This window comes from Rhinopithecus roxellana, chromosome 14 (assembly GCF_007565055.1).
Source record: "Rhinopithecus roxellana isolate Shanxi Qingling chromosome 14, ASM756505v1, whole genome shotgun sequence".
In the NCBI taxonomy this organism is placed as follows: Eukaryota; Metazoa; Chordata; class Mammalia; order Primates; family Cercopithecidae; genus Rhinopithecus; species Rhinopithecus roxellana.
In genome coordinates, this window is record NC_044562.1 from 51,497,924 (window position 1) to 51,512,803 (window position 14,880).

At 37.7% G+C, this 14,880-nt stretch overlaps 1 protein-coding gene across 5 annotated transcripts in view; it reads right to left on the reverse strand.

Moving 5' to 3' along the window:
• Window positions 1–2,725: 2,725 nt before the first annotated feature.
• The window catches only part of DNAJC10 (DnaJ heat shock protein family (Hsp40) member C10), a 55,080-nt gene continuing 42,925 nt past the window's right edge, over window positions 2,726–14,880 (reverse strand). For 3 of the 5 annotated variants that reach the window (XM_010357183.2, XM_010357184.2, XM_010357182.2), the window contains 2 exons: window positions 6,936–7,040; window positions 4,544–5,209 (listed from right to left, as the gene is read on the reverse strand). In XM_010357183.2, the coding sequence (XP_010355485.1) occupies window positions 5,198–5,209; window positions 6,936–7,040 (117 nt within the window). In that variant the 3' untranslated portion in view covers window positions 4,544–5,197. Of the gene's footprint in view, window positions 5,210–6,935; window positions 7,041–14,880 lie in introns of all 5 variants that reach the window. The other 2 variants (XM_010357181.2, XM_010357185.2) reach the window with 2 other exon arrangements.

The window sequence follows — 14,880 nt, forward strand, 5'->3', positions numbered from 1 at the left end:
CCAAAACAGATACATAGACCAATGGAACAGAACACAGGCCTCAGAAATAACACCACACATCTACAACCATCTGATCTTTGACAAACCTGACAAAAACAAGCAATGGGGAAATGATTCCCTATTTAATAAATGATGTTGGGAAAATAGGCTAGCCATATGTAGAAAACTGAAACTGGACCCCTTCCTTACCTCTTATACAAAAATTAACTCAAGATGGATTAAAGACTTAAATGTAAGATCTGAAACCATAAAAACCCTAGAAGAAAACCTAGGCAATACCATTCAGGACATAGGCATGGGCAAAGACTTCATAACTAAAACCACAAAAGCAATGGCAACAAAAGCCAAAATAGACAAATGGGATCTAATTAAACTAAAGAGCTTCTGCATAGCAAAAGAAACTACGATCAGAGTGAACAGGCAACTTACAGAATGGGAGAAAATTTTTGCTATGTATCCATCTGACAAAGGGCTAATATCCAGAATCTACAAGGAACTTAAATATACAAGAAAAAAATCCTATTAAAAGTGGGCAAAGGATATGAACAGACACTTCTCAAAAGAAGACATTTAGGTGGCCAAAAAAGATACGAAAGAAAGCTCATCATCACTGGTCATTAGAGAAATGCAAATCAAAAACAATGAGATACCATCTCACATCAGTTAGAATGGCGATCATTAAAAAGTCAGGAAACAACAGATGCTGGAGAGGATGTGGAGAAACAGGAACGCTTTTACACTGTTAGTGGGAGTATAAATTAGTTCAACCATTGTGGAGGACAGTGTGGCGATTCCTCAAGGATCTAGAACTAGAAATACCATTTGACCCAGCAATCCCATTACTGGGTATATAACCAAAGCATTATAAATCATTTTACTATAAAGACACATGCACACATATGTTTATTGGAGCACTATTCACAATAGGAAAGACTTGGAACCAACCCAAATGCCCATCAATGTTAGACTGGATAAAGAAACTGGCACACACACCATGGAATACTATGCAGCCATAAAAAGGATGAGTTCATGTCCTTTGCAGGGACATGGATGAAGCTGGAAAGCATCATTCTCAGCAAACTAACACAGAAACAGAAAACCAAACACCACACGTTGTCACTCCTAAGTGGGAGTTGAACAGTGAGAACATATGGACGCAGGGAGGGGAACATCACACACTGGGGCCTGTCAGCAGGGCAGGGGGCAAGGGGAAGGATAGCATTAGGAGAAATACCTAACGTAGATGACAGATTGATGGGTGCAGCAAACCACCATGGCATATGTATACCTATGTAACAAACCTGCACATTGTGCACATGTATCCCAGAACTTAAAAGTATTAAAAAAAACAAAAAAAAGGAAATAGCAATTGTTTAATGAAGATTGTCTATCAGTAGTTAATTAACACCTTTTTGGGGATGATTACTAACTTTCAGGACCACAGGCCACTAGGTGATGCACTCAAATGACTACTTAACGCAATCAAGTGGTTGAAAGATGTATTTATGGAGTCCATATTGATGTAGATCAGTTTGGCATGAGACTTTGGCTATATTTTTGACTAGTTACTATTCACAAAATATACCTAGCTGTTCACAAAGGGACTCAGTGACAGTGCAAGAATCTAAGTGTAAATTCAGTGTTAAATAGAAAAATGACTCAAGCCAGTGAAACACTTACATTTTTGTGTATGATTAGTAATTTATACTCAGCTTGGTCACTGGCCTAAATTTTGTAATTCTTACTTAAAATAAACTGTATTAGTCTGTTTTGTGTTGCAATGAAGGAATACCTGGGACTGGTTACCTTATAAAGAAAAGGTTTATTTGACTTGCAGTTCTGCAGGCTATAAAAACATGGCACCAGCATCTGCTCAGCTTCTGGTGAGGTCTCAGGGAGCTTTTACTCATGGCAGAAGGCACAGGGGAAGCAAGCATGTCACACAGAAAGGGAGAGAGAAAGAGAGGAGGTGGTGGTGCCAGGTTTCTTTTAACAACCAGCTCTTGCAGGAACAAACAGCAGGAACTCACTCATTACCACTGGGAAAGGCACAAAGCCATTTACGAGGGATCAGCCCCCATCACCCAAACACCTCCAATCAGACCCCACATCCAATAATGGGGATCATATTTCAACATGAGATTTGGAGTGGACAAATACCGAAACCATATTACAAACTTCTTCACTAGAAGAATTTGGGTATATGTAAGTTTTCAGTATATGTGTAAAGTAGAATATTATCAGAAAGGTTATTTACTTTTCATCTTCATTATCAATTTTTATTCTATAGGTATAAAAATTAAAAATGTATTTTGTTAATTTAATCTTTGTATTATTTCTTAACAGTCACAATGGAAGAAATGTCCCTAATTTAAGACATCTATCTGGTTTTGTTGGCAGATTTAAGGACTAATACTAGACTAAATATTACACAAAAATTCTATTCAAATAACTTAAAAGTGCTAAAAATTTTACTGTACTACACATCTTTGAAATGTGTGTCCCATAGGAAACGTGTTTTTTTGATAACCGTACTTCTAAAAATATTCCCACTTTGAGCACTGTCAGAAAACAAAGAGTACATTTAAAGAAAATTTTGAGAATGTAAAATGTTATTAAATAACCATTTCATTTTACTTTTCCTTTATCTTAATCATATACCTTTAAAAAAAAAAGCTATGAATGACCTAAATAAAATTTGAGAAATTAGAATAGACAAACATCATTAATGCCCAAAACACAATTTACTTGAAATGGCATCTTGCTATGTTGCTCAGGCTGGATTCGAAATCCTGAGCCCAAGCAATTCCTCCTGCCTTGGCCTCTCAAGTAGATGGGACAACAGGTGTACACCACCATACCTGGCTGTAAGCCACATACTTTAAATGGACCGAATTCCCAAGGCTGGCTGCCTGATAGAATGTGCTTTGGTCAGCTAAAATTGATACCTTGTTACACAGGGTCAGCTGCACAGAAAAATGGTGTTGCTCAGAGAAATGGCACATTATACCTGGTACTCCTTAGAGGTGCTCTATCTACTGCATCAATACAGCCATTAAAAGCTCAATCTGCCAGCTGTTTTTGAAAGACTCAATAATACTGTTATGACTGTATAAGATAACCTTGATGTATACCACTTTATGATACATGTTACTTAACATGACTACTAGGGGGCCCTGGCTTAGAGCTGATTCCAAAGGCACATAGCTTAGGTCAAATTATAGGACACATAATATTTACTATTTTATTTACTGCCTAAAATATTTCTCAACTAACAAGTGTAGGAAACATTTATAGGTAGTAATGTAAGTACCCTATGAGCTCAGTGACAAAATTGTGAATTACAGACAGTTGGGAGATGGGGACCATGTCTTAGATTCCTTTTGTACACTCCTCAGTGTCCAGTGTGGTGATATGCACCTAACCAGTACATTTTAGTAAATATTCCAAGTAAGACTTCTTTAGGCATTCCATTTTGGGATTCTTGTAGAAACAAGCCAAATTTGTAGAACTTCTAGGCTTTAAACATTTGAGAATGAAAGGCTCTTGCCATTACTGATCATAATTCAAAAAGCTGGTGTTAAGTGTGAGAAGTGGTGACTGTTGCATATATGCCCACAGGCATACAGCAGAATCCAGACAGAGTTGAGTATGTAGTAGAGAAAAAGATGGGAGAATATGAAGAACAAAGTCTATTTTAATAATAATTATGGCTATAATAACCTTTATGAGGAAATACTGGTGAGCAAGATAAAGTGATATTGAAAAGAAAAAAAAGAAAACTCTTCCAAACACAATAAAGCATATTCTAACAGGTTTTTGAAAAAAATTGCAAGCCTTTTAATTCATTGACCTCTTTTGATTGATTGGAATTTTTACCACTCTGTACACTCCGAATATAACTAAACAACTACATGTTACTGACAAATTTGTGATTCTTTGAGTCTAAACAACACAGAAACTAAAAGATCCCTTTCGTAGATTTATATACTTGATTTTCTTATAAAAATAACTTCAGTTATTATTTCAATATTTATCTGGAAAAGGCAGCCCTCTGACAGTAAACCAGTAACTGGAATAACTACAGTATCATTATGAGCTACAGTAAAACAACCCTGTAAAGTAATTTTTCCTATTTGAATGATAAATAGACTGGACAAGAGTGAAAAACCAAAACTATGAAAGAAAAACCCAATGTAAATAAAGGATACAGGTCAAAACAAAGTTCAGAAGGCAAATATGTAAATATTAGATGCCTCAAAAATCAACCATCAGTGGGAAAATTTCTATGAAAGCAATTTCAGAAAATACATGAACACATATATCTTTAAAATATAGAACTCTAAATACTTGATAACATATTTAGGATACTCTACAATGCCCAGTTAATTGTTATAATTTTTTTCTCTCAGGTTTTCCTGGATGATACAGCAATCTACAGAATTTGTGCACTTACGGTTGCTCAAATTTGTGTACTTACTGTGTGCACATATACTGCTGCACTGTTTCTCAGCTGTGAAAAATTAAAAACATTTTTTCAACCTTTGAGAAGGAAAGAAAACAATGAAGAATCTCTTCATAATAATATAGCATAACAGGGTATGTTTACTGTGCCACATCATGAGTGTTTTTAAAACAAAATATAAATATATGGTCAGGGATAGCATTTTTAGGAGAACAAGTGACCAAAAACCAAGTTACCTCTTTTCAGGCCAGCCAAAAAACGTGAAGGGAAAGTGTGCTTTATACAACTTAGACATTTATGTAGATAATAGCACAGCAGACTCATGTTCAAGCTAGCCACCCGAAACATAAGTCCGTAGAGAGGGAGAGCAATCTATGGTCCATGGACTGAATCTGGCCTACTTTTGTATGGCTCTGAGCTAAGAATGGTTTTTATGTTTTTAAAAGAGTTGTTAAGAGCAAATAACAGAGAAGAATACATGATGACTCCATTCTTGTTCTCATGTGTGAACCATATAGCCTGCAAAGTCTAAAATATTTATAATCCGGCCCTTTACAGAAAAAGTTTGCAGACCCTTCTTTTATACCAGTGCTGTAGATAATTCTGGCAGTACAATTCCAAGTCTTAGATAATGTTCATTCATTCCCATCCTAAATGTAACATTCTAAATAGGTGTCTTCTGATGTCATCTGTCAGAATTTCTTTTAAATTTTTTCTTCATCTTCAACATTATCAAAGTTCATCCTATAATAATAATGTAAAGGCAATAGAGAAAGGAGAAAGTATGAGTTTGCAATGTTAAAAATAAGGTAAAACACCACAAACTAACCAACATTTTATTTTCAGAAATACTCAATATTCTTATTTAATGGATCATGACATGAAATATACTTTGCCAAAATATAACAATAAAAAAGAAAAGAGTATCTCCTAGTTCTCACCTGCCCACAGCAGATACTACTAACTATATAGGTTTACATAATTTCAAGCATATTCAGTAAGCTCTTTAACTTAATTTCAGGTATGATATTCTAGATTATGACAATTTTTAAATTTCAAATATTTAACATGATAAAAGTTATACCTTTCAAAATAAAATATCTTGAGAAAACTAATATAGCAAAACACTAGAAAAACATGTTTGTTCTGTGGAACCAAGAAAATACAGAATCATAACTCTTTCCTATTTCAGATTTGTACAAATTTCAGATTCGTAAAGAATATTCTTGAAGTAGGTTATTGTAAGGCTTTGTCTATTGGGGTCTGCAGTTTGAACCCAAACTACTGTATAGGATTACAGTAGAACCTATAGTCTAATACGGTGCTATAAAGCCAGACTTCTCTATCCCTTTCCAGAGGCTGAGCTATTTTGTCCTCCTTTCGCCTCACAGGGAAAGAATCCAAGATACCTCATGTGATTGTATTAAATTCCATTTTAAAAGCACTACAACATTCATAGACTCTTTGTTCTGTTTTTAACTATGACCTACAGTAACATGGATTTGAAAAAGGTAAAACTGAACTGCCTTCTGAAGAGTAACAGGAAAAAGGTGCTGCTTCTTGACAGATTAAAGATTCAAAGAGGGGCTAGGAGAAATATGGGTTTCAATACATTCTGATTACACCAAGAACAAAAGAAAATTTGCTATCCAAAACGTGTTATGAGGCTCCAGTATATTTATTCCTAACAATTCAATGCTTTATTTACGTTTGAACAAAATTTAAATAATTTATGGCTATAGTCACTATTTTTTTTATGCTTTGTTGAGATATATTTCACATACTATAAAATTTCCACATTTAAAGGAGTTTAGTGGTTTTTGGCATATTCAGAGTTGTCCAACTGTCATTGCAATCTAATTTTAAAATATTTTCCATATTCCCAAAATAAACTCCTTACTACCCATTAGCAGTTACCCAATTTGTGCTCTTTTCTATCCCACTCCACTTCAGCCCCAGGCAACCATTAATCTATGTTCTGTCTCTATGGATTATTCTAGATATTTTACATCAATAGTATTATATAATATTTGGCCTTTGTGACTGGCTTCATTCACTAAACATTTTCCAAAGTTCATCCACGTTGTAGCATAGGTCAGTACTTCATTCCTTTTATGGCTGAAAATATTCTATTGTATGGATACACCACATTTCGTTTATCTGTTAGTTGACAGACATTTGGTTTCGTTCTTTTTTGCTATTATGAATGATACCGCTATAAATATTTGTATACATGTTTTTGCATGGACCACAGTCACTATTTTTTGTTAAGTGGTTTTACTTGTCCAGATTTCTAAAAGCATTTCAGTGTCTAGGCTACATTGTGATTGTCCTATTTCCCAAAGTAGAATTTTCAGCTATCTTACTATTTTTTGATGCCTCATTTTGCTTGTCTCCGGATACATGTAATGTATAGGAAAAATAGATTTTGCTAACTTTTGCCAAAGTCAACTCTAGGCTTAGTCCATACCTTATTCCTCTTGCCTTGATTTTGAAGAGTTTCCAATTTTTCATTTATTAAGGCAGCGATTGCTTTTGCATCTCTGGTATTTATCTGCTCTTCTTGAAAATTTCTCTAAAATTAAAAACACTTGTTATCTTTTAAGTATTTAATCAAAATATAACAATTCCACCTAAGAAACTTGATTAAATATGCTTTCAAGTTCTTTTGTTCCAAAACTTGAAGTGTTTGAAATTCAAATTTCTTCTCTTCAAGGAAATAATGCTGCAAAAACAGTTAACCCATAATGTACCTAAAATAAATATTAATAATAGTGTCATGGAAACATGAAACAATTCTTTGTTAAAAAAAAATGCATCACTGACTCCAAAAGCCCCAAAATATCAAAACTGTGCAAGAACACATGTTCCTGGAAAAAGTTTGAGAGGGCGTTCCAAGATGGCCAAGTAGGAACAGCTCCGGTCTGCAGCTCCTAGTGTGATCGATGCAGAAGACAGGTGATTTCTGCATTTCCAACTGAAGTACCTGGTTCATCTCATTGGTACTGGTTGGACAGTGGGTGCAGCCCACAGCGGGCGAGCTGAAGTGGGGTTGGGGTGGGGGTTGTTGCCTCACACGGGAAGTGCAAGGGGTTGGGGGATTTCCCTTTCCTAGCCAAGGGAAGCCATGACAGATGACCTGGAAAAATGGGACCCTACCACCCAAATACTGCACTTTTCCCAAGGTCTTAGCCATAGGTAGACAAGGAGATTCTCTCCTGTGCCTGGCTTGGCGGGTCCCGTGCCCATGGAGCCTTGCTCACTGCTAGCGCAGCAGTCTGAGATTGAACTGCGAGGCAGTAGCCTAGCTGGGGGAGGGGCATCCACTATTGCTGAGGCTTGAGTAGGTAAACAAAGCAGCCGGGGAAGCTCCAACTGGGCAGAGCCCACTGCAGCTCAACAAGGCCTACTGCATCTAGACTCCACCTCTGTGGTCAGGGCATAGCTGAACAAAAGGCGGCAGACAACTTCTGCAGACTTAAATGTCCCTATCTGACAGCTCTGAAGAGAGCAGTGGTTCTCCCAGCATGGCGTTTGAGCTCTGAGAATGGACAGACTGCCTCTTCAAGTGGGTCCCTGACCCCTGTGTAACCCAACTGGGAGATACCTCCCAGTAGGGGCCAACAGACACCTCATATAGGCGGCTGCCCCTCTGGGACAAAGCTTCTGGAGGAAGGAGCAGGCAGCAACATTTGCTGTTCTGCAGCCTCCGCTGGTGATACCCAGGCAAACAGGGTCTGGAGTGGACCTCCAGCAAACTCCAACAGTCAGGTCCCTGCAGTTGAGGGACCTGACTGTTAGAAGGAAAACTAACAAACAAAGGAATAGCATCAACATCAACAAAAAGGTCATCTACACTAAAACCCCATCTGTAGGTCACCAACATCAAAGACCAAAGGTAGATAAAACCAAAAAGATGGGGAGAAACTAGGGCAGAAAAGCTACACATTCTAAAAATCGGAGCGCCTCTTCTCCTTCAAAGGATCGCAGCTTCTTGATGGCAACGGAACAAAGCTGGATGGAGAATGACTTTGATGAGTTGACAGAAGTAGGCTTCAGAGGTTGGTAATAACAAACTTCTCTGAGCTAAAGAAGGATGTTTGAACCCATCGCAAGGAAGCTAAAAACCTTGAAAAAAGATTAGATGAAGGGCTAACTAGAATAAACAGCGTAGAGAAGAGCTTAAATGACTTGATGGAGCTGAAAATCATGGCACGAGAACTTCATAACGCATGCACAAGCTTCAATAGCCGATTCGAGCAAGTGGAAGAAAGGGTATCAGTGATTGAAGATCAAATTAATGAAAGTAAAGCAAAAAGACAAGGTTAGAGAAAAGAGAGTAAAAAGAAATGAACAAAGCCTCCAAGAAATATGGGATTATATGAAAAGACCAAATCTACATTTGATTAGTGTACCTGAAAGTGATGGGGAGAATGGCACCAAGGTGGAAAACACTCTTCAGGATATTATCCTCAACCTAGCAAGGCAGGCCAACATTCAAATTTGGGAAAAACAGAACACCACAAAGATACTCCTCAGGATGAGCAACCCCAAGACACGTAATTATCAGATCCACCAACATTGAAATGAAGGAAAAAATGTTAAGGGCAGGCAGAGAGAAAGGTCGAGTTACCCTCAAAGGGAAGCCCATCAGACTAATAGCAGATCTCTCGGCAGAAACCCTACAAGCCAGAAGAGAGTGGGGACCAATATTCAACATTCTTAAAAGAATTTTCAACCCAGAATTTCATATCCAGCCAAACTAAGCTCCATAAGTGAAGGAGAAATAAAATCCTTTACACACAAGCAAACGCTGACTTTGTCACCACCAGGCCTGCCTCACAAGAGCTCCTGAAGGAAGCACTAAACTTAGAAACAACTGGTACCAGCCACTGCAAAAACATGCCAAATGGTAAAGACCATCGATGTTATGAAGAAACTGCACCACTTAACAGGCAAAATAACCAGCTAATATCATAGTGACAGGATCAAATTCACACATAACAATATTAACCTGAAATGTAAATGGGCTAAATGCCCCAATTAAAAGACACAGGCTGGCAAATTGGATAAAGAGTCAGGACCCATCAGCGTGCTATATTCAGGAGACCCATCTCACGTGCAAAGATGCACATGGGCTCAAAATAAAGGGATGGAGGAAGATCTACCAAGCAAATGGAAAGAAAAAAAAAAAAAAAAAAAAAAAAAGCAGGGGTTGCAGTCCTAGTCTCTGATAAAACATAGTTTAAACCAACAAAGATCAAAAGAGACAGGGTCATTACATAATGGTAAAGAGATCAAGTCCACAAAAAGAGATAATGATCCTAAATATATATGCACCCAAATTCATAAAGCAAGTCCTTAGAGACCTACAAAGAGACTTAGACTCCCACACAATAATAATGGGAGACTTTAACACCCCACTGTCAATATCAGATCAATGAGACAGAAGGTTAACAAGGATATCCAGGACTTGAACTCAGCTCTACAACAAGCAGACCTAATAGACATCTAGATAACTCACCTCCCCAAATCAACAGAATATACATTCTTCTCAGCACCACATTGCACTTATTCTAAAATTGACCATATAACTGGAAGTAAAGCACTCCTCAGCAAATGTAAAAGAACAGAAATCACAACAACTTGTCTCTCAGACCACAGTACAATCAAATTAGAACTTAGGATTAAGAAACTCACTCAAAACCGCAACTACATGGAAACTGAACAACTTGCTCCTGAATGACTACTGGGTAAATAATGAAATTAAGGCAGGAATAAAGATGTTCTTTGAAACTAATGAGAACAAAGACACAACGTACCAGAATCTCTGGGATGCAGCTAAAGCAGTGTTTAGAGGGACATTTATAGCACTAAATGCCCACAGGAGAAATGAGGAAAGATCTAAAATCAACACCCTAACATCACAATTAAAAGAACTAGAGAAGCAAAAGCAAACAAATTCAAAAGCTAGCAGAAGGCAAGAAATAACTAAGATCAGAGCAGAAATGAAAGAGATAGAGACTCAAAAAAACCCTTCAAAAAAAAAAAAAAAAAAAAATCAATGAATCCAGGAGCTGGTTTTTTGAAAAGATCAACAAAATTGATAGGCCGCAAACAAGACTAACAAACAAGAAAAGAGAGAAGAATCAAATAGACACAATAAAAAATGACAAAGGGATATTACCACTGAACCCACAGAAATACAAACTACCATCAGAGAATACTATAAACAGCTCTACGCAAACAAACTTGAAAATCTAGAAGAAACGGAAAAATTTCTGGACACATACACCCTCCCAAAACTAAACCAGGAAGAAGCTGAATTTCTGAATAGACCAATAACAGGCTCTGAAATTGAGGCAATAGTTAATAGCCTACCCATCAAAAAAATGTCTAGGACCAGAAGGATTCACAGCCGAATTCTACCAGAGCTACAAAGAGGAGCTGGTACCATTCCTTCTGAAACTATTCCAATCAACAGAAAAAGAGGGAATCCTCCCTAACTCATTTTATGAGGCCAACATCATCCTGATACCAAAGCCTGGCAGAGACAAAACAAAAAAAGGGAATTTTATACCAATATCCCTGATGAACATCGATGCGAAAATTCTCTATAAAACACTGGCAAACCAAATCCAGCAGCACATCAAAAAGCTTATCCACCACGATCAAGTCAGCTTCATCCCTGGGATGTAAGGCTGGTTCAACATACGCAAATCAATAAATGTAATCCATTATATAATACAAAACCAAAGACAAAAACCACATGATTATCTCAATAGATGCAGAAAAGGCCTTCAAAAAAATTCAACAGCCCTTCATGCTAAAAACTCTCAATAAACTAGGTATTGATGGAATGTATCTCAAAATAATAGATATTTATGACAAACCCACAGCCAGTATCATACTGAATGGGCAAAAACTGGAAGCATTCCCTTTGAAAACTGGCACAAGAAAAGGATGCCCTCTCTCACCATTCCTATTCAATACAGTACTGGAAGTTCTGGCCAGGGCAATCGGGCAAGAGAAAGAAATAAAGGGTATTCAATTAGGAAATGAGGAAATCAAATTGTCCCTGTTTGCAGATGACATGATTGTATATTTGGAAGATGCCATCATCTCAGCCCAAAATCTCCTTAAGCTGATAAGCAACTTCAGCAAAGTCTCAGGATACAAAATCAATGTGCAAAAATCACAAGCATTCCTATACACCATTAACAGAAAAATACAGAGCCAAATCATGAGTGAACTCCCATTCACATTTGCTACAAAGAGAATAAAACACCTAGGAAACCAACTTACAAGGGATGTGAAGGACCTCTTCAAGAACTACAAACCACTGCTCAACGAAATAAGAGGACACAAACAAATGGAAGAATATTCCATGCTCCTGGATAGGAAGAATCAATAGCATGAAAATGGCCATACAGCCCAAAGTAATTTATAGATTCAATGCCATCCCCATCAAGAAAATGACTTTCTTCACAGAATTGGAAAAAACTACTGTGAAGTTCATATGGAACTAAAAAGAGTCTGCATTGCCGAGACAATCCCAAGCAAAAAGAACAAAGCTGGAGGCATCATGCTACCTTTCTTCAAACTATACTACAAGGCTACAGTAATCAAAACAGTATGGTACTGGTACCAAAACAGAGATATAGACCAATAGAACAGACCAGAGGCCTCAGAAATAACACCACACATCTACAACCATCTGATCTTTGACAAACCTGACAAAAACAAGCAATGGGGAAAGGATACCCTATTTAATAAATGGTGCTGGGAAAACTGGCTAGCCATATGCAGAAAGCTGAAACTGGATCCCTTCCTTACACCTTATACAAACATTAATTCAAGATTGATTAAAGACTTAAACGTAAGACCTAAAACCATAAAAACCCTAGAAGAAAACCTAGGCAATACCATTCAGGACATAGGCATGGGAAAGGACTTCATGACTAAAACACCAAAAGCAAAGACAACAAAAGCCAAAATAGACAAATGGGATCTAATTAAATGAAAGAGCTTCTGCACGGCCAAAGAAACTATGATCAGAGTGAACAGGCAACTTACAGAATGGGAGAAAATTTTTGCAATCTACCCATTTGACAAAGCGCTAATATCCAGAATCTACAAAGAACTCAAACAAATTTACAATAAAAAAAAACCCATCAAAAAGTGGGCAAAGGATATGAACAGACACTTCTCAAAAGAAGACATTTATGCGGCCAACAAAGATACGAAAGAAAGTTCATAACTGGTCATCAAAGAAATGCAAATCAAAAACACAATGAGATACCATCTCACACCAGTTAGAATGGTAATCATTAAAAAGTCAGGAAACAACAGATGTTGGACAGGATGTAAAGAAATAGGAACGCTTTTGCACTGTTGGTGGGAGTGTAAATTAGTTCAACCGTTGTGGAAGATAGTGTGGTGATTCCTCAAGGATCTAGAACTAGAATTACCATTTGACCCAGCAATCCCATTACTAGGTATATACCCAAAGTATTATAAATTATGCTACTAGAGACACATGCACACGTATGTTTATCGCAGCAGTATTCACAATAGCAAAGACTTGGAACCAACCCAAAAGTACATCAATGATAGACTGGATTAAGATAATGTGGCACATATACACCATGGAATATTATTATGCAGCCATAAAAAAGGATGAGTTCATGTCCTTTACAGGGACGTGAATGTAGCTGGAAACCATCATTCTCAGCAAACTATCACAAGGACAGAAAACCAAACACTGCATGTTCTCACTCATAGGTGGGAATTGAACAATGATATCACTTGGACACAGGGCGGGGAACATCACATACCAGGGCCTGTCGGGGGGTTGGGGGCTGGGGCTGGGGGAGGGATAGCATTAGGAGAAATACCTAATGTAAATGATGAGTTGATGGGTGCAGCAAACCAACATGGCGCATGTATACCTATGTATCAAACCTGCACATTGTGCAGATGTACCCTAGAACTTAAATTAAAACAAAAACAAACAAAAGATGTTCCCAGAGGACTGAACTCATTCCACTCTAATACAGTCATAAGCACTGCCAACCATGACCAACAACAATAATGGAAGGCAACATGTATCTCCTAGTTTTTATCTGCGCACAGCAGGAAGGTGACTGAAAAGCAGGGAAGGAACAGGTCAATGTATCCTGACCTGCTTATTTGCTTCTGGGGCCACTGGTTGTCTTAATCTTGGTGTGAACCCTAATCTCCAAATACATGCTAGGATTTTGTTTTGTGTGTTAACTGCCCACCTGGATTCTTAAACAACAGTTTCATTTGACACTCTACTCCAACCATTATTCTGCTTTGGCCTTCCTGACTGGCCTCAATGGCTGAATGCCACCCTTGTCTTTCAATTTGGACAGGGATGTTTGGTTCCTAACTTTGTCCCCTAGACTCCTCTGGACACATGGCAACATCTTTTCAAACAGCTCTGTCTATGGTATGGTTAACTCTTGTGACTGCTCATTAAATTGATGCTTCTCTGATATTATCTGAAGAAGACTTTTATTTATGTCACCCATCTCTCAGCTGTTCCGAAAACTGAGAAACAGAGCTGTTGATTCAAAGAAATGAAGACTCAGGCTCTGGTATAAGCTGCCTCTCACCTCCATCAAGTTCTGCTTGCTCTAGATTGTTCTAAAGAGACAGATTCTTGACAAATCAAAAAACTTCACTGAAAAATCTACATGTGTGGCAATTCTAGATTTCTGAAATTCATCATTAAATTTCTTAATTTAGCCCTACTCATCTCAAAATATCACTACCAATAAATAACATCAGATCTTAACCTAATTCTCCCTCAAAATGTGGGGTGGCGCACGGCAACATATTCAAACTTATGTACATGGCATTTGAGGTCAGGGCATGGAAAAACACTGGGGCACTGTGTGTATGTTATTTGTGCATGAGAATGAAACTCCTTGACCCTGAAAACAGGACAGGGAGCCCAGTGCGTGGTGTGATAAGGAATGCTGAAAACAGCCTCCTGAGAACGCAGTTTGAGTGCTTTTACAAGGTCACAGGTGTCTCACGATCGGACCTCAAAAAAGCCATCTAGTGGACGTTTGTGGTTTAACAAGCCCTTTCAATAAATACTTGGCGGATGGATGCTGGGGCGGACTTCTGCTCGGCTGGAATTGTCTGAGAACTCATTCTTGGTGTTCAGTGCAAGCTATAAGCTCTGCACAAAAAGTATAAAAATATTTGAAATTATGTATTTTTAATGTTTTAACAGAAAATATGAGTAGATGGCAAATACTTTATCATTCTTTCCTCTCCACAAAGGAAGTAAGCTCATTACTTTGAAACTTATTCAGTAAAAAGTATACTGAATAGAAATATAGAAAGGAAATATTATTCCAAGCAGCAGTGTGTATTAT